At 31.3% G+C, this 25,794-nt stretch overlaps 1 protein-coding gene across 1 annotated transcript; it reads right to left on the bottom strand.

Moving 5' to 3' along the window:
* Window positions 1–1,408: 1,408 nt before the first annotated feature.
* On the bottom strand, window positions 1,409–16,819 carry LOC132748905 (acetylcholine receptor subunit beta-like 1). Its single transcript, XM_060738574.1, has 7 exons — window positions 16,159–16,819; window positions 8,439–8,581; window positions 7,726–7,770; window positions 5,304–5,425; window positions 4,779–4,950; window positions 3,017–3,904; window positions 1,409–2,888 (listed from the first exon to the last, which is right to left on the bottom strand). The coding sequence occupies exons 1-7, from the start codon at window positions 16,262–16,264 to the stop codon at window positions 2,700–2,702; spliced, it is 1,665 nt and encodes a 554-aa protein (XP_060594557.1). The 5' UTR covers window positions 16,265–16,819; the 3' UTR covers window positions 1,409–2,699.
* Window positions 16,820–25,794: the final 8,975 nt, after the last annotated feature.

Genomic DNA, 25,794 nt, shown 5'->3' with positions numbered 1-25,794 from the left:
TGTATTATTTAAAATGAAAACCTCTCTGAGAATTGTAAGAATACATAAGTACAAAAGTATGTCTCTGTTTTAAATGTTTTTGAATAGTGCATAAAATAACATGTTTTATTTATTTTTACCCATATGTTGCAACATCAGTTAAATGTACTTCATATTCGTTCAAAACAAATATGAAAAATGAACATGAAAATGGATGGAGTCAAATATTAAGGACTACTTTTCTCTCTGACAGTCAATGGCTTTAGTTCGTTTTCATTATAACAAATTTGAATAGTGATTGGTTTATACAGAATTTACTTTAGTTCGATTGTGTAGGAAGCTATAAGCTTATAGACACACTTTCGAATCCGTTCCCTGAACCAATCAGTACTGAGCAATGAGTGTAAAGCTTCTTGCTCAAGGAAACAATGACTTCCCCTGACGAGAAAAGTGATTCTGTTATATTTTCTCAACACGCATTAATTTGGGTATTGAACCGCGTCACTCCCTAATAAATAATCAAAATATTACTGCGCTCTGTACAATTAGCGAAGGGATTTTTTTTATTGTTTTAGTGATGCTGTTTTTTTCTCGATTGTTAAATAAAAAAGTTATTCTTTCATATTTTCACTCAAATTGATAAAAGTCAATATATTTTCACTCGCCACTCCATTTCGTGAAAACATATGGAATTTTATCATATTAATCATAATTTTATTCCAAATTTCACTCAAACGAAAAAATAAAATATACCCTTAATAAAAAAAGGAATCGAATTGACAAACAAAATCACACACTATATTTTGCTTTATACATGTATGAATTAATACATTTATATGTGATGTGATGTGTTATTCTTTGATATTGGTCATCATAACAATAACTTCAACGATAACAAAATATAGTGAACCAACTAGTTAAAACAAATACTAACAATGGTAGTGCCTGATTGCATGACTACGGAAGAGTATACAGACCCCCACCCCCCTTATGTAATTTATATGCCTGTTTAAAATAAGACGATAGATGATTACAACATAGTTCGTAAAATGTTTTATTAAAAGTTATTTATATAGTTCATATTGATCTTTTTTCTTCTTTGGCTACTATACTGTTAAAGATACTTATTTTACTTCAGACTGTCTTAAGAACTTATTTTTTATTTATAAATAATATGTTTTTTTCTTCTTTTCATCGAAATTCTATTTTGGAAAGGAGGCGCTTCCTTTGGGTAAACCGCTTTTATTTATTTTAAAAAATAAAAAATGTATGTTTTCGGGTCATTATTTGTTCGACAGATTTAGAGATGATATAATTTATGCTATACCTAAGTTTTTAGATAAGATGTATGTTTTATGTGTTTCACACCGTAGTTTAAGAATAAGAATCGAAGTCGATGAAAATGAACCTAAGATAACATCTTCATAAATAATAACAAAAGGTAGATTTAGCAGATCAGTCATTTTCATTTACATTGTTTTTAGATCAAAACGAGAAAAGGACCATTTCGTATTATTATAATAGAAGCGACTCTTATTATACCATGAGAATCTAATTCAATTTATGATTCCATACATCTTTTTTCACGAGGTTCATATGATAGAGGCTAAAGTGCACATCTACTGTATGTTAAGAAGAACATTCTGTTCTCTTAAATTGCAAACTATCATCGAAGAAACTATGCATATTTGTGATTTTATGGTAAAACTCCTAAAAATCTACTTTATATATAATATAACCTGTAAATGTTTTAAAGAACTGTATCATACAAAGTTTTTTTTCTCTTTTATAATAAGGCATAAAAAATATATAAGTGGGGCCAGTTTACTCTTCCGTACATGACACTTTTAAGATGAACATACATGTACAATATGTACATAAATGTGTTCACTTTTAAAATGTCGTGTTAGTAAAAACAATGACTGAAGTTTGAAATTTCGTTAAAGGAACGTGAAAAAATGCTTACAAAATTAATCAACAATAGTGCAGTTAGTTTAAAAAAATATGCATTAAAAAGGCAATCACACATCATTTTAAGTATGTGATGAAGCAGAATGAGACGAAAAAGCTAACAAAAAGTACATAAAATGAGGTATTTGATAAATTTGGGAATGAATATAATTTAAATATCATAAAAATATTAAAATAATTCTTATTTCTTTCAAAGAGTCAAATATTAATTCAAATTATAGTGTAGGTTCTTAATAATGCGATTATTCCTTAAAAGATTTACATGTATACAGTAACAATATTGATAATCATGTGTGAAACACATTAAAAAGAGTTTAGCAGGATACTAAATTCTTTATGAATAGTAAAAGTAAAAAGTAATAAAATTTAATAAACATACAAACATATACTGTACATTTTCACAACCTATATGTATGCACTATTTAAAATGTTCTTCAAATATTTAACAAACAAAAAAACGTTTGGGTAAACATTTCTGTTAATTACATTGTATTCAGAGTCTTAACTAGTTAATTATTTGTTATTGTATTCTATGGAAAAGATAATTATCTTACATCTTTTACAAGTAAAGTTACATAAAAGTCATGAAAGTAACTACACCTGTACGACATTAAAGAAGTCTATGTATTTGGCTTGCCATAATATTAAAAACGAAACTTGTGCTGAGTTTGTGTATGGAGTGTAAATCACCAACTGTTTAAAAACATGTGCACAGTAGCTTTTATGTGTAGGTTTTATACTTATATTATTTAAGTTGCTTTCTTTGCCGCATTCCATGCAGCGTTCATTCCCGCTAATATTTCATTTTGGTCGACTGTTTGAAGAATATGAGGAGCTTTCATGAATATACCCAACGATCCAAACGCCGTGACAGCAAAAAATATAGAAAGTAGTAATCGATCTATCACCCTGGCAACATACCGCCAATCATCAAGCACCTGTAATCATATAGAAATATATTTGTTCACACAGGAAAGATAAAACTTTCATTGTCAATTACACAGTTTTAAAATTGTAAATATATTACGTAATCTTAAATTGACAAATAAAAACAAAAAATACTAACTGTTTGGTATTCGTCGCTTTTCTTGAGATGTTTATGGATGAACTTGACAGATTCAGCTGCTTTGTATATTTCCTGTGATACCGGTTTTAAGGCTTTGTTGATGACAGACATTTCCGTAGTGCCAGCAAGATTTTCTCCTTGCTGACTTGTTTCATTTAATTGACAATGAGCATGATGACTTTCTATCAAATTTTCTATATATCCAGCTTCTTCTGGTTGAGAATGCTCAATAGTTTGGCCTTGTGGTACAACATTTTGGGTTGTTATACGAGTTAAATCTGGATCCCTGCTGGCATTTCTTTTTGGGGATGTTGCGCTGATTTCATCTGAAGATTCATTCCATCTATCGTCATGATCTGGTCTTTTCATAAACATAAGTTTAGGAAGAACATTAAGAAACACTAGTCTAGCCCAATAAGGCATGTGGTGAGTTCTCGGTGTTCTGTAATTTCTATTTATAACAATAACAGTACTCACGATAGCTAAAATATTCATTATAAATGTAAACATTAAATATTGAGATATCAATGGAACAGTTAATGATGGTGGGAGAATTTTTGAAATCAGCAGCAGGAACACAACCAACGCAAGAAGAATGGATATACATAAAGTAATTTTCTCGCCAGCATCAGCCGGTAAAATAAACACAGATAATGTCACAAATGAAATTAAAACACATGGAATAATTAGATTAACTGTGTAGAACAGCGTTTTACGCCTTAGACGAAGTCGAAATATCACCATAGCTTTAAATTCCCCAGTTTTCTCAGTTGCAGTCTTTGTCAATTCAGCGTCTCCTTCAACGATATCCCAAGCACCATTTGTAAGATAATCGCTAACATCAAAATGCGATACATTCATGTAAAATGAAAAGTTGAGTTGATAATCCTGGAAGACAAAGATTTAATATTTATATTTGAACAGTGAATTGAAAACTTATTGACGTCCGAACGTGTCCTGAAATAAACATAATAATGTTTAAATTGAAATTATAAATAAAAAATGCTGTCCTTGAAGGTACATGTATTTTAAATTGCCCTATGGTTAAAACGTGATCGGAACAATACACAAGTATTGCAAACATTTCATAAGTTTCACTATAAGGTGAATATATAGAGGTAAAGCTTATTTGTTAAAAAAATGACCAAATTCGTTATATGATCACATCTGTCAGGTTTCTTAATTCAAATTGTTACCATTTCATGTTTGAATTCTGCTTAAAAGCCGGTGCTAGAAGCCTGGACGGTAGTTTGAATTTATCGTAACCGTGCATGAACAAGCTCAAGAAAATCAAGCTTGAAACATTTTTAATTTTGCCACTTTGAGTGCTCTTTGAGTGCTTTTAGCTCTATTTACATATTAAATTTGTAGCTGAATTGACCTTATGTTTTTATTCATTTTGTTTTCATACAATACAAGTTGTAGTAAAATTGAACTTTACCAAACATAAATGAGCTGTGTCATGACAAAACCAACATAATGGGTTTGCGACCAGCATGGATCCAGACCAGCCTGCGCATCCGCGCAGTCTGATCAGGATCCATGCTGTTCTCTACTTGTTATAGAGTATGTAAGCGAACAGCATGGATCCTGATCAGACTGCGCGGATGCCCAGGCTGGTCTGGATTCATGCTGGTCTCAAACCCATTATGTTGATTTTGTCGTGACGCGGCTCAAATATATTATGTATAGAGAGACATCCGGGACATTAGGACTCCATCCTAAATTATCATATACAAATGTAGCATTCGTGTAAACTCACAAGAAATGTCCATGAGCCAAATTTCATATCACATAATTGCTCATCAAAGGGGAAGAACTGGACGTCAATTTTGCAGGAGCTTTTATAGATTGCGGGTGGGATCCAGTTAACATCTCCTCCTCTATATACAAGGCAATTTGACATATAAGATACTTCATAATTCCCGTCTGCACTGTAAGTAAAAGTAATTCACATGACTAAAGCAACGCCAGGATCATAATATCTTGTTTTTACTAATTTTATCAAATACCTTAGTACATTTTCAAGCGAACATGATTAGCCTAGCATTTTTTTTCGAGAAAGTTGAAAAATAAGTGGATGTTTACAATTCTGTGATGTAAAAACAAATGATAAATTAACAATGAGTATGTAACTAAATTTCAGTATATGACTGATGTCCTGAAATAAATACAAATTTGAAGCTAAACAATAAAGATTAACAATTGTTTTTTTCATTTGAGTGTATGATATTTAAGATTGAAGATTCATTCGAATACATAATATTGAATATTTAACATAAAATACTTGTTAAATAAGACGACATCTGGTCTCCATACGAGGTCTGGTCTCATTCTGACAACTTCAATCTGCTGGTACGCTTCATAACCTTCTCTATCCTGCCATACTAGTTGATAGTCCTTCCAATACTGTAACATCATTTACAATTAAAATATTAGTTAATACTTAACTATGGCTTTCATGAATCAGTGGTGGAGGAAAGGACGACGTATCCGTGTTATTGTATAGGTTATATTAAAACGTCATAAAATCATATGAGCCGCGTCACGACAAAACCAACATAGTGGGTTTGCGACCAGCATGGATCCAGACCAGCCTGCGCATCCGCGCAGTCTGATCAGGATCCATGCTGTTCGCTTACCAACCCTATAACAACTAGAGAAACTGATAGCGAACAGCATGGATCCTGATCAGACTGCGCGGATGCGCAGGCTGGTCTGGATCCATGCTGGTCGCAAACGCACAATGTTGGTTTTGTCATGGTGCGGCTCATATATTATGCACATTGGTGAGACTAAACTAAAAAGAAATGACATGTCCATGATTGTGAAATACTTAGCAAATTTAACATAGATACACACATAAAAAATTTAAAAAGTGACCACCATTTTATCAATATATTTATTAATCTATATAATTATTATGATTAGTAGTATTATGTATTGTGTACTACAAACTTCAGCATCAAACAAACATTTAATTATATTTTTTTCCGAAATGGAAACCTATCCAAAAAAATAAATGAAATAAAAGTTGAAAATTATTATAATTAAAATAAAAAATAAAATTAAGAAAAAGACATAACTTTAAAAAAAAAATCATCACCAATCGCTCTACTGTGTCATGTTTGAGGATTATATAGAGGATATTTGTTTAGTTCAGTGTAAGATCAGAATTTATTATATACTTATAAATGAAATATTGAGAAATATTGATGAAATAAAATGCGTATTTTCATTTTCCGTATTTTCACTGTAAAAAAAATATTTTTCACGGCAGTGAAACATATTTTCTGTATTTTCACTGGTGTCTTGCCGGACTACTTTCTTTTAAATTCTGCCAGTACACAAAATTTAAGGGACAGTCTTTCAAATTTTAATGTCAAAAAAGAGAAAAAATGTATATAATAAAAAGAAAATTCAAGTTTTTTCTATAAATACATGATTTATTTTCATCTTGTGGCATGAAATTACCATATTTCAATCGTGGCTACAGCCACTCATGAAATATTTATTTTCATACTACTCGATGAAAATAAATCATGTATTTATAGAAATAACTTGAATATCCTCTATATATTTCACCGAGTGAGCACCAAAAGGTATATTTCACGAGTGGCGCAGCCACGAGTGAAATATTAACTTTTGGTGTTCACAAGGTGAAATATATTTCGATCTTACACTAAACTAAACAAATTTTCTTTTTATTATATGCAAAGAAACGTTTTAAAAAGACATTAAACCTAATATTGAATGAAAAGTGCGCCAAATAATAGTACAACGTGACGTCATTTACGACGTCATGTCATTAAGTTGGTTCCCAGTACTGTGCACGCTGGTATTTCACTGAAACAACGTAAGGGGCTAAAATTCAAAACAGTGAAAACAGTGAAATTATCAGTTTTATATCACTGATATATAGAGGATATTTGCTTAGTTCAGTGTAAGATCGGAATATATTTCACCGAGTGAGCACCAAAAGGTATATTTCACGAGTGGCGCAGCCACGAGTGAAATATGAACTTTTGGTGTTCACAAGGTGAAATATATTTCGATCTTACACTAAACTAAACAAATTTTCTTTTTATTATATGCAAGGAAACGTTTTAAAAAGACATTAAACCTAATACTGAATGAAAAGCGCGCCAAATAATAATACAACGTGACGTCATTTACGACGTCACGTCATAAAGTTGGTTCCCAGTACTGTGCACGCTGGTATTTCACTGAAACAACGTAAGGGGCTTAAATTCAAAACAGTGAAATTATCAAAGTGGTAATTTCACTGTTTCAAACAGTGAAATTACCAGTTTTATATCACTGATATATTTCTATAAACCACCGAAAAGCATGTAATAAATTTCTATAAACTACCGAAAAGCATGTAATAAATAGTTAAACTCTTCATTGATACATTTTATTTATATACAATTCTAATGTTAAACATATGAGCCGTGTCACGACAAAACAAACATAGTGGGTTTGCGACCAGCATGGATCCAGACCAGCCTGCGCATCCGCGCAGTCTGATCAGGATCCATGCTGTTCGCTTACAAACTCTATAACAAGTGGAGAAACTGATAGCGAACAGCATGGATCCTGATCAGACTGCGCGGATGCGCAGGCTGGTCTGGATCCATGCTGGTCGCAAACGCTCTATGTTGGTTTTGTCGTGACGCGGCTAATATGTAGATTATTATCATAATTACCAGCTGTAGCCAAACATTTGTTTTCATGACTTGATTTTTCTCATCCTGAAAAAATATATAATCTCAAATTTATAAGTGAAACATATAATTTATTATATGGAGTGCAAAAACATACTTTATAATTTGAAGATCCTTTGATGTTTATTTTAGTGTGAAATCTATGGTATGGTAGCTTGTTTTTAAGCAAAGATGAAAAGTGATTTCATACAACACCAATTATAACTATCGCCTTTCTTTGTGCTTGTTAAGATATTTTTTATTATGTTGCCAATATTTGTATATTCATGATAAGTCTTAAAACTATTTACTTTAAAATAATTAAGAAAAACGGAATTCCTAAAGAACTACCAAAACGACAAAAACTTGCATGTAATTTGTTTGTATATTTATGTGTCTTTATGTGCAATCTGTATCAATGTTGTAATAACTATAAATCATTTGAGCCGTGTCACGACAAAACCAACATAGTGCGTTTGCGACCAGCATGGATCAAGGCCAGCCTGCGCATCCGCGCAGTCTGATCAGGATCCATGCTATTCTCTATCAGTTTCAGTACTTGTTATAGGGTTTGTAAGCGAACAGCATGGGTCCTAATCAGGCTGGTCTGGATCCATGCTGGTCGCAAAACCATTATGTTGGTTTTGTCGTGACGCGGCTCATTTATAGAGAGTAGATAGATAAAACATATACGTAATATTATATCGTATACCTACCAATGTGATAATTTGACTAAGTTGTATACTAAAGTCAACTGTTAATGATTCATTGATGTTGTGTACGGGTCTAACAAGTGGGCTGTACTTTGTTGGGTCGAACAAAGATTCCACCAAACATTCGAGCTTCACTTGGTCATCATCTAGAAAAAATGGAACGTGATTTTATACTTATCTCAGTTCATTTTTTATTACAACCCTTTTTTTAATTTCCTTTCTTTTTCTCTGTACTGCATTCTACTGTCGCAGATTGTTTATGTTCATTTCAGTTGGTTTGGGTAATTTTAATATATTCATGCATTAAATTAGTTTGATACTAGTAGTTTTATGTCTATAATATACGTATCAAAGCACTTTACACATTGTGTTTGTGCAATATGAATATACTTAGTTTGATATGAATACTGGGACAATTGAAACAAACATGTATAATAAGAACTAATTACCAGAACCAAACGTATATAATAGGATAATGATTCTAAGCGCTTTGGTGAATAACCTCTCATTTCTGATTATCATCACAAATTAGAAATATTCCGTATGATAACTATTTCTAGATAATTGAATCTTTTGATGTTTTATGTTTGCTTGAAGCAAAATATGCCACGTTTTATATCTTTATCCATGTTTAACAAGCCTTGGTGTAGATATTCTCTTAAATTAATTTAACACTCGTTGAAAGACAAATAATCAAAGTGTAATGATCATAAGGAATGGAATGTATTAAACTATTCCAACTTCAAAAGCATAATAATTCAAAGCTGTTCTAATTCTGTTCGACTGACATTTTCCATCCCGCAGGCACTATTTATACATGATTATTATTAAATTTTGTTTCAAATGTAATCACTTAACAATGACAGGTAAGATTGACATATCATTAAAAGTGTTGGTTGTTATAACTAGTTTACCATAATCATCTATTTTATTAATAATTTTGTTACATTAATTTGACAAATACTAAGGTATTTTCTTATTCCAGTATGTAGGTAACTTGACAAGTATGGTATGAGTTTGAAAGAAGTTTAAAGTCTGATCATTGAATGTAAAATGAAATATCAGGATTGATATTATATTCTGTTTGATCTCATGAGTTGTGTTATATATATATATATAGGCTTTATTTTAAATGTGATTGTTGTCTATTTTCTGAATAGTTCAGTAGGTAGAGCGCTGGACTGATAATATCGATGTCGTGGGTTCCATACCTACTTATGCTATTATCATTTTTAATGATTTTGTTTATTTGATGTTAAACTATGATGATATGAACGATGTACATATGTGATTATGAAAACATGTTAGACGGTATAAATGATGTTTAATGGTGTAACATAAATACGTTACCGTAATAACAGGCGATATAACGAAGTACCTTGAACAAGTGACTATGATAACACTTGACAATGTGCAATATGAACGAAGTAACGAAAAAATTTGACAATAATACCAAACATCGCCTAACAAACAATTGATTACATATTGTCGATAAAATTTCCGTTCTTATATTTTTCATTTATAGTCGCACGAGAGACTCGGGTGGTTGCCTCACTAGGTTGATTGTACCATTTCTTGTTGTTAAAGTTATGACTAGACGCATTGTCCATTTAAGAGTTGAAAACCTGTAATTCATTTCGCACAGTGCAAGCATAAATACACTCTACCTGAATTCAAGTCTTTATCGTTAAGTTATCTCTTATGTGAAAACTCAATTAATCCGAGTTTGCATTTTTTCCTGTAATTCTGTTATGATTTATACTTCCGAGGGATCACACTTTATCTAGATTTTTATCTGAACGGCTATAACTAGTATTTGTACTTAGAATCCAATATGTTGTCTACACGTAACGTTCATACCACAATCATATGTTCATGCGATTGTAGTGTTATAATGATAGTTTATCTCTTTTATTTGCATTACAGCTGCAAGGAATCTACAGTAAATATTATCCCAGTACATACCTAATCCGTTGTATTGAAGAAAATATTCAATTGAAAGGACAGGTATAAATAATAAAACATGGAAAGCTTAAAATGGCGTCATCTACAATAAAATTAGAACTTTTGCAGGCCCGGTTTCATTGAGCATGTTCATGAATGTTAGTCAACGCCCTGTCCCCTCCACCGACTGAAGCAGAATTCAACAGTTATACAGTTATGAACGTGTTTGAAATCAACACTTGTTTGACCAGTCACATATATGTATAGTTGTAGTAGTCCATATAACAATTGTTTAATTGTATCCTTGAAGATCTAATTAATGATCGAAAAAAATCAAAATATATTATGCGCCTGAACCTGTTACAATTTTATATATTTAACAATGGAATCAGGAAGTTGTTAGTAAGGTTAACATCTGACAGGATATTTGCCAACATCTTAACAGTAATACCTCATTGTAATAATCTTAGGTAGTACACTTTGTTCACCATCAAATACAATGTTTACCGTAATTAGTAATGACATGTGAGTGTAGTGAAAGAGCCCTTTTTATGAACGAGGGACATGTGAAAACTATAAACCAGTGCGACTTAATGACACTTAAAGGTAGGATAACTCGTAAATAAGCCATTTGACCCCAGGTTTTTCACAGCTTTAAGGAATTTAGCAATTTCATTTTTGCCTATATTGCCTGAATGTAATTGTTGCATACGCATTTAAAAAACAAAGACGTCTCACTGATAAATATATACATTTTTTTATATTGACAAGACTGGTATGTGCACACATAAGTTATGTTAAATTGGGAAACAGTGTACTTTGAGTCCTAATTCTTCAAAATCTGATGAAATATTGATTTAAAAAATAGAGAAAAACAGAATCCCTAAAGAAAGCCCAACACGGCAAAATTATTTTTTTTGCAGGCTCGGCTTGATTGAGCCTGTTCATGGACGGTACTGTAAAGTGCAAAGTACCGTCCAAGCCCCGTAGTACCGGCTTAAGCAGAATTTAACATTTAAACACGAAATAGGTGAAATTTTGAATTTTGAAACATCCGCAGATGTGTTCATACGCGGTTATTATGGAACCTTCAATGTGTAACAGTAGTAGTGCCATTCCATTAAAAGCGGCGTATGGTCCCCAAATAAAAGAATGCGTGTGCCCTAAACGAGAAAACAATTGGCAGAACTGAATTAAATGGAATTTTAAAAGGGGATCTGATGTTATGAAGCCTGCATGTCACAGACAAGACGTCAAAAGACAAATTTAACAAGCAGGCAACATATACTAAGGGTGATTATACAGTATTCAAGTAGGAATACTGGAACCACCCAAGTTGAAAAAAGCCAAATAGAAGAAAGTAAAAATACCACATAACATGTATACACAACAATAATGTCGTGCTGAACGATCTAAAGGGTCGAAAATATAACATCTTTGATTAAATGTACGCGGAGACTTTTTTACAGCCGCCACACTGCACAAATAACAACCATAAATAAGGCATGTTCATGAACGGTACAAGTACTTTATAATAAATTCTATTTGATTTTATGTTTCAAATAATAATATCAGCAGTCGGTAATCATTCTTTGTCCCATTTTTATTACAATTTTTATAGATGTCTAAATCAAACTTGTTTCAATTTATATTTTTACATTATTTACAATTGAAATATGTAAAATAAAAAGAAAGATATAGCATGATGGTTTAATGGGTAAAATTAATCCACTTTGTTATTTAAACTCGTAAGATTATTTTTTGGCTATATCGGAGAAATTAAAATTCTTTCTTTTCAAATATTATGACATATAGAAAGGGATAATCTGTTTTATTCCAAGGTAGATTTGCACAGCCTAGCTTAAATAGAACATCATTTAAGTTACCTTATAAATCAAATATTGACATATATCTTCAAAATTTTAATAGCCTGTTCTATAACTTTTAAACTAACCTTACACAAGTTAAATGCCAACATGCTAATCAAATAAATCATGCCAGCTGTTTAAACTGTCTTCTATAGACTGGCAATGATTTAGCTTTTTCATTTTATAATTTTATAAACTATGGTCTACATTAGGCATGATTTGTTTGCATTGCCAATACTACTGTATTCAACAGAAGGAATATTTGTTGAAAAAACAACATTATTTAATGAAATAAGTGAAGAAAACCAATATATTAACCAAAATAGTGCAAACCAATATACGTAAAAGGCCATTAAAGCGGTATCTAGTACTAATACATTTTGCTTTCATATTTTAATTAAATATAATATAATCAAACAATCTCTTTGCCATTTTGTATTATTTCACATGCATGAAAGTTCTACTTTTGAAGACCTCTTTGTTCTTTAGCTATTACTGAATGAGGAATCTTGGAGACTAGACAACACCGTTATTTCAGACAACGAAGAGACATAAATTTCTTCTTTTTACTAACAATATTGCCCACCAGTAATGGTAATTGAGTCAAATTGACAGAAATATCACTATTTTCAAAGAATAAGTTCATTTATTTCATATCAAATTTTATCAGATTGTCCACTGTGTGTTTTAGAGTTTTTATAAATTGAAATTCTATGTTTTGACTAGCTCTCATCTCTTTTGTGAAATTAAAGCAGTCTGTCTGATGTTTCTACATGGGTGATCTTGAAAACTAATTATGATGTAGCCTGTCTTTACAATATTCGTTTTCAACCGGAAAACTTGAAATACATTTGTACAAAACTATAACATATCTTTTGATCAAGGCTTTGATATATAATTTGATATTTGGAAATTGATGTAATAAAGAGGACAAAACTATTTCTTGTTTATATTCATGTTAAAACGTACCATTATTTATCTCGGCATTAACTTATACGTCAGCCGATTTCATTTCTTTTTAGTTTAATGAACAAAGTTGGGGGTTGGAGCTTACGTCGCACGAACACAGTATAGATCATATGATGACTTTCCAGCTTAACTGGTGGAGAAATACATCGGGTGTCCTTCCGTGCATTATTTAAGGCACGAACAGGCACATGAGTTCTGTTCCGTTCAAAAATATTCCAAGATTTGAACATTAGGCTGTGACGGACAAGTAGTTTGAAGTCAACGATCTTAACCATTCGTGACTGAAAATGATTTTCGCTATCTGTTTAATTTAATATTTGATAGATGTTCATAGCGGGAAAAATATAACCAAATTTATTATAGCATTTATCTTAATATTTCACATTGATTTTAAATAGTGGACGACATATCCAATTAAAAAGATGTGACCATTTCACGATGTGACCATTTCTACCCTACACCGCCTGCCCATAACCAATCAAAGAGTATTTTACATGATAACACAATGAACGTCAAAAGATCTCAAAAAAGGGCGCTAACGGGGCACACCTTCAGCCATGTTTTTGTCGGGATACCTAAATATGGAATTAGAATTTATACTTCTTTTCATGTCTGTAGTTGGAACCATTGTGTATGCTCCTACTCGGTAAACAATAAATGGAATATATCCCAATCAGTAAGAAACATAAGCTATATCTTTGAAGGAGTCTATTTTTCGAAAACCCGGCTGAACGGCGATTCCTTGCATTTATAGAAATGCTAATACTTATATGAATTTACGTTCACCCACAAATTTGATCTTTTTAACAGGCGATGTATTCGGAATAGTTATCAACATGTGGTATATAAAGTATAATGGTGGGCTAATAGGCTACTGTCTACAAATACATGTACATATACTTGTTTCAATGATTTAAACAGATGTTGTAGCATGGTGGATTCGGGTGATCAATTAACTAATTGATTCAATTACAAAATTTCCTGAAACAATGTGAATAACAAAAGTCAAAATGGCTGAGAATACTCAAGGAGTAGAAAAAGAGTTTTTCCTTTAGATAAAGCTATAATTTAATAACATCGCTATAAAAAAGATGATAAAAAAATGCCAATTAAATAAAATTAGTCAGCCAACCATCCAATCAGCTAGCCAGCAAAATGTATTATTCAATAATCAATCACTGAATATAAGAATATAAGATATGCAATCCATAACTCAAACCACCAACGAGCCAATAAATCAACTGATTTATTTAACGCATTTTTACTATGTTAGTGTTCATTAAATGAAAGAAATTTTAACAATTCAGAACCCAAAAAGAAGCGCCCGTGGGGACCAGAACGGAATGGTTGAGAAAATCAAGTATCTTTGCTGACTTTATATGTTAATAGGTATTAGGCAAGAAATACAATATCATTTTTATAATTATTCATGGCTGAACGGCGATTCCAAGCATTTTTGGAAAATGTTAATACTTGTTCAATATTTAGTGCACATTATTTACATCGCTTAATTTCTGTAATGTTGAACTTTTCTGAAAAAATACTGGAAGTGAATGATTATTGTGATATCAACATTAGTCTTCGTCTGTATAATTTTGTTAGTTCAAAATGACCAAAATATTTGTGTTTTTTATGTTTTGTCCATGGAATTGTAAACAAAATGACTCCGCCATACAAAGTGGCAGTAAAAAGAAACGTTGACCTAGTTTTCGCTTAGAATTTTATCAATGTCACGTCGTCCTAATTAGGAGGGGATACTATTTACATTGGTTTACACATGCGCACTTCGTTCCAAAATAAACAAGTGACACAATTTTCCTGTCTACACCGTTAAGAAGGCATTTCTTTTGAAAATTGGAGCGATTTCATTGGACGGCAAATGATGTTGAACACCAATGATTTATATTTGCATCAAATAAAACAAATAATAATAAATATAATAAACGAGCAGATTAAGTTATAGTACTTGCATGAATCATAATGCAGAAATTTGCATTTACGCAATACTCTACTTTATTTAATGTATTGTGTTTTTTACGTTCATATAAAAAACACCCGACAATAATTACATTTTAAATGAGATGCGATATAGATCCATTTTTTTCATACAATTTCAGAGTATTGTATGTATTCGTTTAAACATACATTGTATAAGAAATTCTGTAGATTAACCGTGCATATATTTTTGCATGTTACAAGTCATCATATTTCATGAAACATCAAGACTATGACATGTAAGGAATTATGACAGGCAAACGTTTGTTCTCAAGCACCTAAGTATATGACAATTAATGACGTCATTCCCAACTATAAAAAACACACCTACAACCACTTATTGTACACAATATCATTGTTGTTATATGTATAAAACTTCTGTTCCAGATATTTAACATAGTTTACCTACATAGTCGCATTTTTAAGTACACACCTTAATATAATATCAGTTCTACTGTTAAGTAAAACACATATCAAGGATGGAAAGCGAATGTTAATTGTTCGATATTTACGAGAACTTCCGTTATCATTGATGTATTTTCCCGAAATATATAAAGTAATTAAATATACAAATCTACACGTAGATGTTACGAGTGATCTTATCCAATGATAATTTGTAGATCTTAAAGTGTTTGATACGATATATAATGTAATCAAGTAAGAATGAACTAGACCTGAATTTATATGCTTAAGAAAAAGAAAGGAAATTTCCATATTATCAAATATGTACTTGTGTTTGTAATTACATTCCATTACATTGAGAGAAATGTTGAGTTTTATACAAGAGTCTTATATTATAGTTAAAACTTTGAATGGTCCATAGAAAGTGAAAATATGCAAATCAATACCTACCGGTGTAACATATACATTAATGTTAAAAGAGCTTAAACCTAACAAACTAGCTATACATGTATAATCGAAACAATACAAAAGAAATTATATTTTACCTTGTGTATTCGTATGTTCACAATCGTGGGCGAATACTGCTCCAATTAACAACATTAAACAGTAACAATAAAAACAACAACACTTAAAATATAACAAAGCGGTCATAGTGCATGGTCCCCAAATTAAGAATGGTCAACTACTTTAAACCGTCCTAGCAATTGTTCGAAAGTTTTTAATGTTTTTCATAGAATTGTAGACATTCAGGCACAATAATATTTTTGTTGCATTGTTTTTAGTAGTTGTCTAGGTTACGAAGACGTTTCACTTGTAGTTCCGGTTTAATTTAATTGTCACTTTATTTAAAACAAATTCCAAACTGAATTCAGCAAACCATGATTCTGTTAAAGTATGATCAAGACATTTTCCATCCGAAATCTTTTTGGATCGTTTTATGATAACTCGTTCAAATCCTGTCGCCCATGTTCTTTATTTGTTGTATTTGTCTGAATAAGCATGTCTACATTTTTTTTCAATAAATGTTTACTAAGTTCATTCAAAACGTGTTTACCACAGTAAAAAACTCTCGTATACTCCATTCATTTATTCGTGATAATAAAACATTCTTTTCACCTATTTGATCATGTGAATTTACATGTAGTGGGAGATGTTAAAAGAAGGCAGATTTTTTTAACTTACTTACAGCTACTGTACAGGTAAAGAGAATTCAAGGTGTACACAACACAACTTCAGCGTAGGTTCTTTACAACGTATTATAATTAGGAATTTTCTCCAATATACTATTTATATTACCATTCTTCTAACAAATCTAACAAGTCTTCTAACAAGTGATAATTATCTTTCGTCCTTTCAGTTCCATTGCTTTTAAAGAGGTTTGTAACGTTTTTGTGGCTATGTAAACATGAAGTTAGAGAAGTGTTATGTATGGAGCTCCTTATAGTTTAAAAACAGCTGTATGGATATAAAAAAGAGTTTGTCTTGCTTTTGAAAACGTCTTACAATAACAAATGAATGGTAAAGGTTGGGCGATTTATAATTACTCGTTTACGTTTTCAATTGGTTTGTTTGTTTATAACATGATAAATGATTGATTTATTGTGTTTGGAATTAAAAAGATTTAACTGCGATGAACTCGCCTACTCCCTAAAATTAAATTAGATTTAAAGTAAATATATGAAAAAATTGTGCTACAAACATCTTTCATTCCGAAATTTTGATCACGATATAAAAAATGTTTTTAAAGAATACAAAAATATCCTACATAAATAATTGTAAAAGTTCCAAGGAATATTCTTATTCTATTCTAATAATTATTCTGAAAAAATAAATCATAACAATTACTAAATTAATACACTAAAGCTTAATTTGATTATGACATAATTATAATATAACATAATATATCATATTGTTCATAAAATACTTCTTAAATCGTATATATTGTATAGAGGACTTTGCAGCCAATGGTCAATATGAATTGTTGAAAATTAGAAATAAATGGGTTAAATTTTATACCTTGCATTTACAAGTGATGTTGTGCTGACATTTCAATGTCTGATGTAAATTATCACATATGATTTTAACAAATCAAAATGATTGCACAATAGTTGTTATATTCACTATATTTGTTTGTTCTTCAATTGGTACTCATTTCACTTTTTATAAGTATAATTATTTCATGGAAGTAACTCGTGTACTAATACATGATGCTATACTTTTATTATTCACAGGGAATACTGTTTTACTTCCTTTTCAATCCGGTGATAGGGGGCGTGAGTGATGTTCTTTTTTATCCCTCATGTACAGACTCAATTTTTGGCATTGCATAATTAACTTTAAACATATAAGTAACATGAGTATAATTCTTGATTTGTAATGGGATGCACAAAGGTAACAATTACTTGGGATACAAAAATGTCGAAGTAAACTACAATGTACAAAAATATATAATGAAAACAGTATGACAAAAACTGTCAAAAAGTAGAGCAGAAATGCTGACTGTATGTCGACTTGATTCCTGTTTTAACATGTGAAAAGTAAACAACATCTATCATTCTTTTCATAAAATGGAAAAAAAGGAATTTCTGTTTGAATGTGGGCGGACAAAAAATTAAACAAATAAATGAAATGACAGTATGATTTTTTACACAATGAATAAAGCTTTTCATTATCAAAAAATAAGAATAATAAACATATGTACACAATATGCCATGCACATTTTAGTATAAATGTTACCGGTCATTTGCATTACTCATATTTTATTCCTGATAATTAATTATTTGGTAAAAAATATTTATTTCCAAATAGTCGTATTACAATTCTAAAAAGGGTGATCCCTTGTAAGCATAAATCACAACAAAATAACATGAAAATTGCAAACTAGGTTTGATTTCCGCACTGAATACACTCACGTTACTTAAGAAAGTGAGCAATTGGACATTCGACGGATGCACAGGATAGTAGATGAATTATGAAAAAGTGCAACATGTATAAAGACGTACATTTTAAAGTTCAATAATTTTAAGTATTCTTTTAATAAAAACGTGTTTTTTAAATCCTTTTCTTAAAAAACAACTGAAAATGAAGGTAAACAAGGCAAGGCGATATTCAAAGAACGCAGTCCACGACACAACTCAGCTTAACTGGCAGGTTACCTAGAGTGGTACCGAGCCAAAATACTGTAAAAGCAAAGAAAGGAGGAGGGGAACATGCAAATACATGTTAGTATAACAATTTACTGTTCAGTAAGAAATTTAATACGAAACATAAAAGCAAAAGGGCTATTACGGGAAGTAATGGCACAAGGGTGGGGTATAAGGAGAAAAGGCGGAAAATAAGTGCACGAACAACAACAAATATAAAGTGATAGATAGAAAATGAACACGTTCAAAACACTTAAGAAACAATAACTTTTCAACCGGCAAGATAATAACATTATTCATCATAGTCTAGGATAGTTATTATTTCACTTCACGATAAGACAATCTCTCAACAATATATGACTTATCTATTTGTTACTTTGTTACGTTATTTGTAAGTTTTTTATTCTCGTTTCCTGATTGATCATAAACTTTGTACGTAAATTGAAGAACTGCTTTGTTTGATTTTCTTTGCTTTACAAGTGTTTTCTTGTTTGAAAGCACAGAGTCCTTTGATATTAAATATTTTGTGAAAAGCATGGTCTTATAGACCTTTACAAAAATTGTCCAAATTATAGACGATGGAGTAAATAAAATTTTACTTACTTACAACTAACAAAATCTTTAATCTCTCTGAAATCACAACGCCTATAGCTTAGATATTTTGTGTGAAGTATTGTCTAGTGGTCCTCTACAACGTTGTATAAATCATAGCCTTTGAGAGGTTTTATATTGGAAAGTGTTAATACCGTTCCCCAAAATAGCTTATGTTTTCGGTAAAAATCGTTGTATGATCACATGATGGACCACTTCCAACTCTCTTCAAAGTATGACCTGGAGTCAAAAGTCAAAGTTTACCACACCCGGTTTTCTTCGTCTCGTATGAAAACTTTGAAAAATGTTCTTTCAACAAACCCGAATTTATGCGGCGTAGTTTGTGTAGCATCGTTATTTTGACGACTACTAAGTTTGTTTAAATCAAGTCAGTTACTTTTTTTTTTACAGTTTCCTTCATGAAACAATTAAATCGTTTTCCTACAAACACAAATTCCGAGACCTAAGGGTATTGGTTTGAAGCTTTGAATGGGAGAACACTACTATATGTGATCAAATTGTGTACTCTTCCGGGTCAGTTAACTTTACATGCCCTCCAAAGTGTTCTTTGTTCTTCTCCCAAACTTCAATGCCTTAAACAGACATTTTATACATACCATTGAATGGTCGGCCAACACCAAGAATGTTCTAGTTATGACCCTGAGAGCCCCGGGAACACTTGATTTTACAGTCTCATAAATGAATATCATCTTTAAAATACCATTGACTATATAATATGTAGCACTGTATGGTGGAGCACTACCCTTTTTTCTTTTAAATCATGACCATGTGTAAAAATTTGCCTCGCTTAAGGGGCCAAAACAAGTCATGTCTGTCTAGGTTTGAGATATTTGGTACATTTTTATAAAGTATTGTCTTATGGCTGATGTTAGAATTATTATCCTCTTTAATATAAGTTCTATTATGATTTTGTCGAAGTGAGGTATTTATTTTTGTATTTTTCTATATGGCTATGAAATCGTGTGTTTAATTTCAAATGCAGAACTGAATTTTAATATCTAAATTGAAGGAACTTCTTGCAAGTTAAAGATGCAGAATTGGACTTTAATATAAACTTGTGCCTGCTTTTTATTTACCATTTTCAATATTATCAATCACGCTCCCTTGTTTCAAAATTTCAACATTAACTTAGAAAACAACAAAAGGATTAATTTAAATATGTTGTACTATTTTTACAGTGTGATAAAGAAACACATTTAGAAAGAAAACTTTCTAGCGGCACATTTTAGTGAATGATATATTCATAATATAAAAGAACAATAAAAATATCTCAAAATTCTATATGTAGAACATATACTTTCTATATGTATAACATATACATAGGGGCGTCCCTGGCCGAGTGGTTAAAGGTCGTTGACTTCAAACCACTTGCCCCTCAGCGTTGTGGGTTCGAATCCCGACAGGGACTTGAAATAATGCACGGAAGGGCACCTGAGGTCTTCCTCCACCAGTAAAGCTGGAACGTCGCCAAACGACATATACTGTGTCGGTGTGACGTAAAACCCAATCAAAACAAACATATACCGGTACCATTGGCCTAGTGGTTAAGGCGTCCGCCTTCGGATCGGGAGGTCGAAGGTTCGAGCCCCACGGGGAGCGTTAATTGAAGGATGAATGTTTCTCGTGGGACTCGTTCCGAAATGGCCGCTCCGTGAGCCGCGAGGTAGTTAAAATGAATGGTTAGCAATTTCTATCCGCCTGGCGCCTGGCATAGTGATAGGAATTGGGAGGTACATGGTATGCAAGCAAAAGGTGTCTCATAAGTCAAAATGGCTGGCCCTTTCAGTAGGGGTGACACTATAATAAACAAGACCTTTTATACATATCGCCAAAATATCTCTGTGTTTAATTAATATAACTTAAGTTGATTTATATTCAGAACAGGGGATTTGTAGATTACTGATAACAACAATAACACAGCACGGCTCAAGTATGGAGATAATGGTAAAACAAAACAAAACAAAAATGATAATAAATATAATACAAGCACAACGTACTTTCACTGAGTTCGGGAATGTTTGAATTGAATTTATGTCCCAGAGCTCGTCTGCCCCACTAATGTTATTCCTTATATAGTAGTTTTCTGACTACAATATAACCATTCCAAGATAATGCGCAGATATGAACTATAGAAGGAAAGGAAACACCCTTAGATTTGTAGTTTGAAATACTTAATTGACGATGCAGCTAATAGAAATAACAACTTAATTTTTTTCTAGATTTAGATGATTTTTTAAAAATTTTATATGATAAGATGTTTGATAAAAATGATTTCAAAAATATTTTTTTCAATGATATAACTTGTGTTATCTGAAGAGCTTTTGATGCTGTCTAACACAGTTAATTATCGTGATGATATGAATTTATATTAAACTGAAAGAATTTCTTGCATGCAAACGTTATCTACAGAGATAAAGGAAGTTGAGTATATTTGAAGTGTGACTTATCGTAAAAGATTGAGGTCTTTTCAAATTAAGATCAAGCTGCCAATGTGTTACATACTTTTATAGTATACACATTTGATTAGTATAGGCAAATGTATGATGTCGCCCCATTCTAAAATGAAAGCATTTGGTTGTGTTTGTAAAAATGTCTTTTGTTTATTGCTAGATCTACTTAAAGATATATTGTTAGTAACTTCTCTGAAAATATTTTGTACTGTATTAGAGCAATTCATTGTAAGAAAGTCTAACACTTTACCTATATCATGTAATAATGCCTACATGTTATATGTAGTTTCATGCCAAATAAAATATTGAATTGAACTAAATTCAATACTCTTAAAAGGTAAAATAATTTACAAGACAGTCTTGTTATTCTATTTAATATATGCATATATACATATATAAACATGACATGTTGTAATTAATGCAAATAAATGAAAGAATATAGTATATTTATGTACTGATTTATAATTACATGTAAAAGTCAAGATCGGGACACATAATTTTTATAAACCATATAGAGCTAATCTCAAACTCCATTACGATTATTTGTGCAGTATAAAACAACAGCATCACAACATAGATAAAACGTCTTAAAAATTGTTCACAGACAGACTTTACATTCTTACCAAAAGTACTAAAAATGAAAATATTTGGCCCGTGTTGCGCAAAAAAGATACAAATATTTGAAAGATGTTTTACAATATAAAAGGAAACAGGTATCGAACTTTTTTTTATTTAACTATAGTACTTTTCATGGCACTTTAGAATAATAATAATTCAATGGACAATTATATAACTAATATAATTAGCAACGGATGTCTGCAAAAATATGTGAATTATTTATTGTTATCCTATTTAGAGAATAACCAAACGAATAAACGCTAACCAGGCTTATATAATTATGTTGTGTTGGAAAAAAAAACAACAACAAAAAACAAAAAAGAATGGCAAAAATCGTTGTATTTAAGACGACGATATCATTTTGTTAATATCATACATTAATGCTCATTACACTTTATATGGTAAATAGGACCTTAATCAGTAAACAACTGGTTTCTTTCTCGTTCACGATTTCATACATTTATGTACGTTTTACTATTACCGCAAACCACCTTTTTTTAATTTATGCTTGAATATGAATATACTTTTAAAGCATTTCAAATCAGTATGATTCCATGTAAAGAGGAGGAAAACTTAATTTGTATCAATAGGAAATAATTTCAATTAAATACAAGTTTGTTTTGGGCAATATATGTTCGTCTCAAAACTTGCAAAATAATCAAAAGAGCAGTGTTTCCAATCAAACTAAAAGTAATACTTTTAAATTTTACGGACTTAAGTTTAACGCCGTACGGTGAATTACCCGGAAACTGCTTTTCACTTAAAAACCACTTTTTCGTTTAAATTATCCCATTAAACCTATAAGAAACAACAAATGTCATTTATTTAATTGCTGACTTGCGTGGAAAAGCTGCTACACATCTTGCAATTCATAATAACAGTCAATTAAAAGTTCGCCTTGTTTTATACTTCTGTACTTTTTTATCGTATGTTAGCGTTTCCGAACATATAAACTAAAAGTTTCATTGTAAAGAGTAATTAGTTACCTTTCATATTTTTTGCTTTAAATTATGTGTTTGTATCGAGTTGACTTTCGCTCGGCGTCTTATTGCAGTGCGATAGGTAGAAAACATGTAAAACAGGTGATCACTATCAATAATTTCAAAGTAAAGCCTAATTGCATTGTTTCCGATTTTGCAATAAGTTGTCAAAAGCGTTCCATTCCCTTCAAATTCTTTATCCTCATTCCATTTCTCCTGACACTCTCATCCCAGCCGTTTTAGCCCTTTAAACGAATCAAATACTTTGGCTGTGGCTTTCATTTTATTACCTATGTTTTTGAGCGGTAGTCATTAGAGGTAGCTGGTATGCAACCGCACTGACCTGCTCCTGTGTATTTTGTACGTTGCCATTCTCGGAGTAATATTCTGATTCTGATTCTGTGCGGTTGGGTATTTTCATTCTTTTTGTTTTCGGAGAAGGGTAGCAGTGATCATTGCTCACCCTTATCTATACCTATCATACCCATTACTCTCGAATGCTTAATTAATGTAAAACAGAATTTTTCAGAGCAGATTGCACGAATAATAACGGAAATTACAGGAATTCAATCTTTTGATAGAGATATTGAGGTATTAGAATAAGATTAGCATATACTTTAATGCATTAAAGATTAATCAAATCCTTTAACCGCTGGTATAATGGTACAAGATCCAAAGAGAAGTAACAATTAAACCAAAAAGTACGCATTATAATTAGTCTTACAACAGATGTTTTGTGGAGAATGCGAATTATGTTTTGTTAATACAATTACAAAATTCCTGAACTAATTGGAGGAAGCTAGGATTAGATCAAATGAGCTCTAAAAATCTGGTTAGACATAAACAACCGTGTTTAGATTCCATGCTTATAATGTTATTATATTCTTACATATCTTACATAAACTGCTCATTACAATTTATTACACACATAGGACTTTAACTGGAAAACACTTTCACGGCTATGTTTTAGTCTATTTTAGTCTTGCTTGCTTTTTTTCTGTTACATATATTGACTGAAAAATGGCATTAGCTGCAAAAGGTGGCGTTTATCAGGTCTCGTACTTCAGATATCATACTCCTGAAACATGGATCACTGGACCACGGCCTGCTTGGAAATAGCGCAAGACAAAAGTAGCGCACTTAATGTGACGTTTTGTTAAAGCAGGTTATTCAGATTTATTTCGAGTTCGAATAAATAGATTTATTTCGAGTTCGAATAAATAGATTTATTTCGAGTTTCGAATAAATATAATATTTTTATAAGTTTACATACTGACGAAATCTTTCGGAAAAAAATCATTTGAACCGATGCTTGAAACTACATGTTTGATTGTTCAATGTACACTGTGGCCATACGTTTAATTTTGTTTCCGGAAAGTTAAGACTGGTTAACAAATCGGCCTGTCAGAAAGAACACACTATAAAATCGGTTTTAAAAGAGTGACGTTATCAGAAATTTTACTTACTGCGTTTCAGTATCCAGGGCGGCATGTAATAGCATATTGTTGCAGTCACTTTTGCCCCTTTTAATGAAATCCAACAATCAAGTAAAGATTGTTGTGCCGAATAAAAGCTTTGTTAAAACATTCTTTATTTATCGACATGCCAATGAGAATAATAAGATTATTTAACTACACTTAATTATTTTAAAGATATTCATAGGTTACTAGAAAATGAAACCTGGCAAAATACTGTAAGTGGTAAGTCCAATATTAGTTGTGATGTTCATTAAAAGTATGAGAACGGAGAGTCAAATGTAACAAAGTGGTTCAAGTTCCAAACGTTGTTTATAGTTTAACATATTTCATTGCATAAAACACATGTTTACAGACATATACAAATAATGAATATATATCAAAATGCAAATGGGTTGGGCAACAATATGTTGTTTATAAATGTACATACAAAATTAATTCAAATACGATAGCTTGAGTAAGGTTCCAAGTAAGATCAATATGTATTTTGACGTTTGTCGGATTTATTTAGACCCCAATTTCATAAAAATTGCATTTTCGTGATATACTGTCAGTACAGGTTCAAATTCGTGAAGGTTTTATCTGCTTAAAATTGTGTTTTGTCAAATGACGTTCCAAAACATATTAACTGTTATTTCTGATACTAATTCAAATAAAGCCTATCATTTCAACGTAATTCTTTATATTTACGTTTTTGTTAAATAAATGCTTATATATTTCACTGTCAAGTTTTATAAACGTTAATGCCTGCGAACTCTCATTTAGAAATTTATAGGAACAAATGTCATACTTTATGAAGATAAAGCATCATATCATTATCACGTCATTAAATATACATTACATAAATTTATAACTTTAAACTTGTTATCCTTAGATCTTATGATACATCAAAGACCAATTATA

The sequence above is a fragment of the Ruditapes philippinarum genome, unplaced genomic scaffold, assembly GCF_026571515.1.
Source record: "Ruditapes philippinarum isolate M1 unplaced genomic scaffold, ASM2657151v2 ctg118_1_1_1_1, whole genome shotgun sequence".
Taxonomy (NCBI): domain Eukaryota; kingdom Metazoa; phylum Mollusca; class Bivalvia; order Venerida; family Veneridae; genus Ruditapes; species Ruditapes philippinarum.
This window is presented reverse-complemented; position numbering and strand designations above follow the sequence as displayed.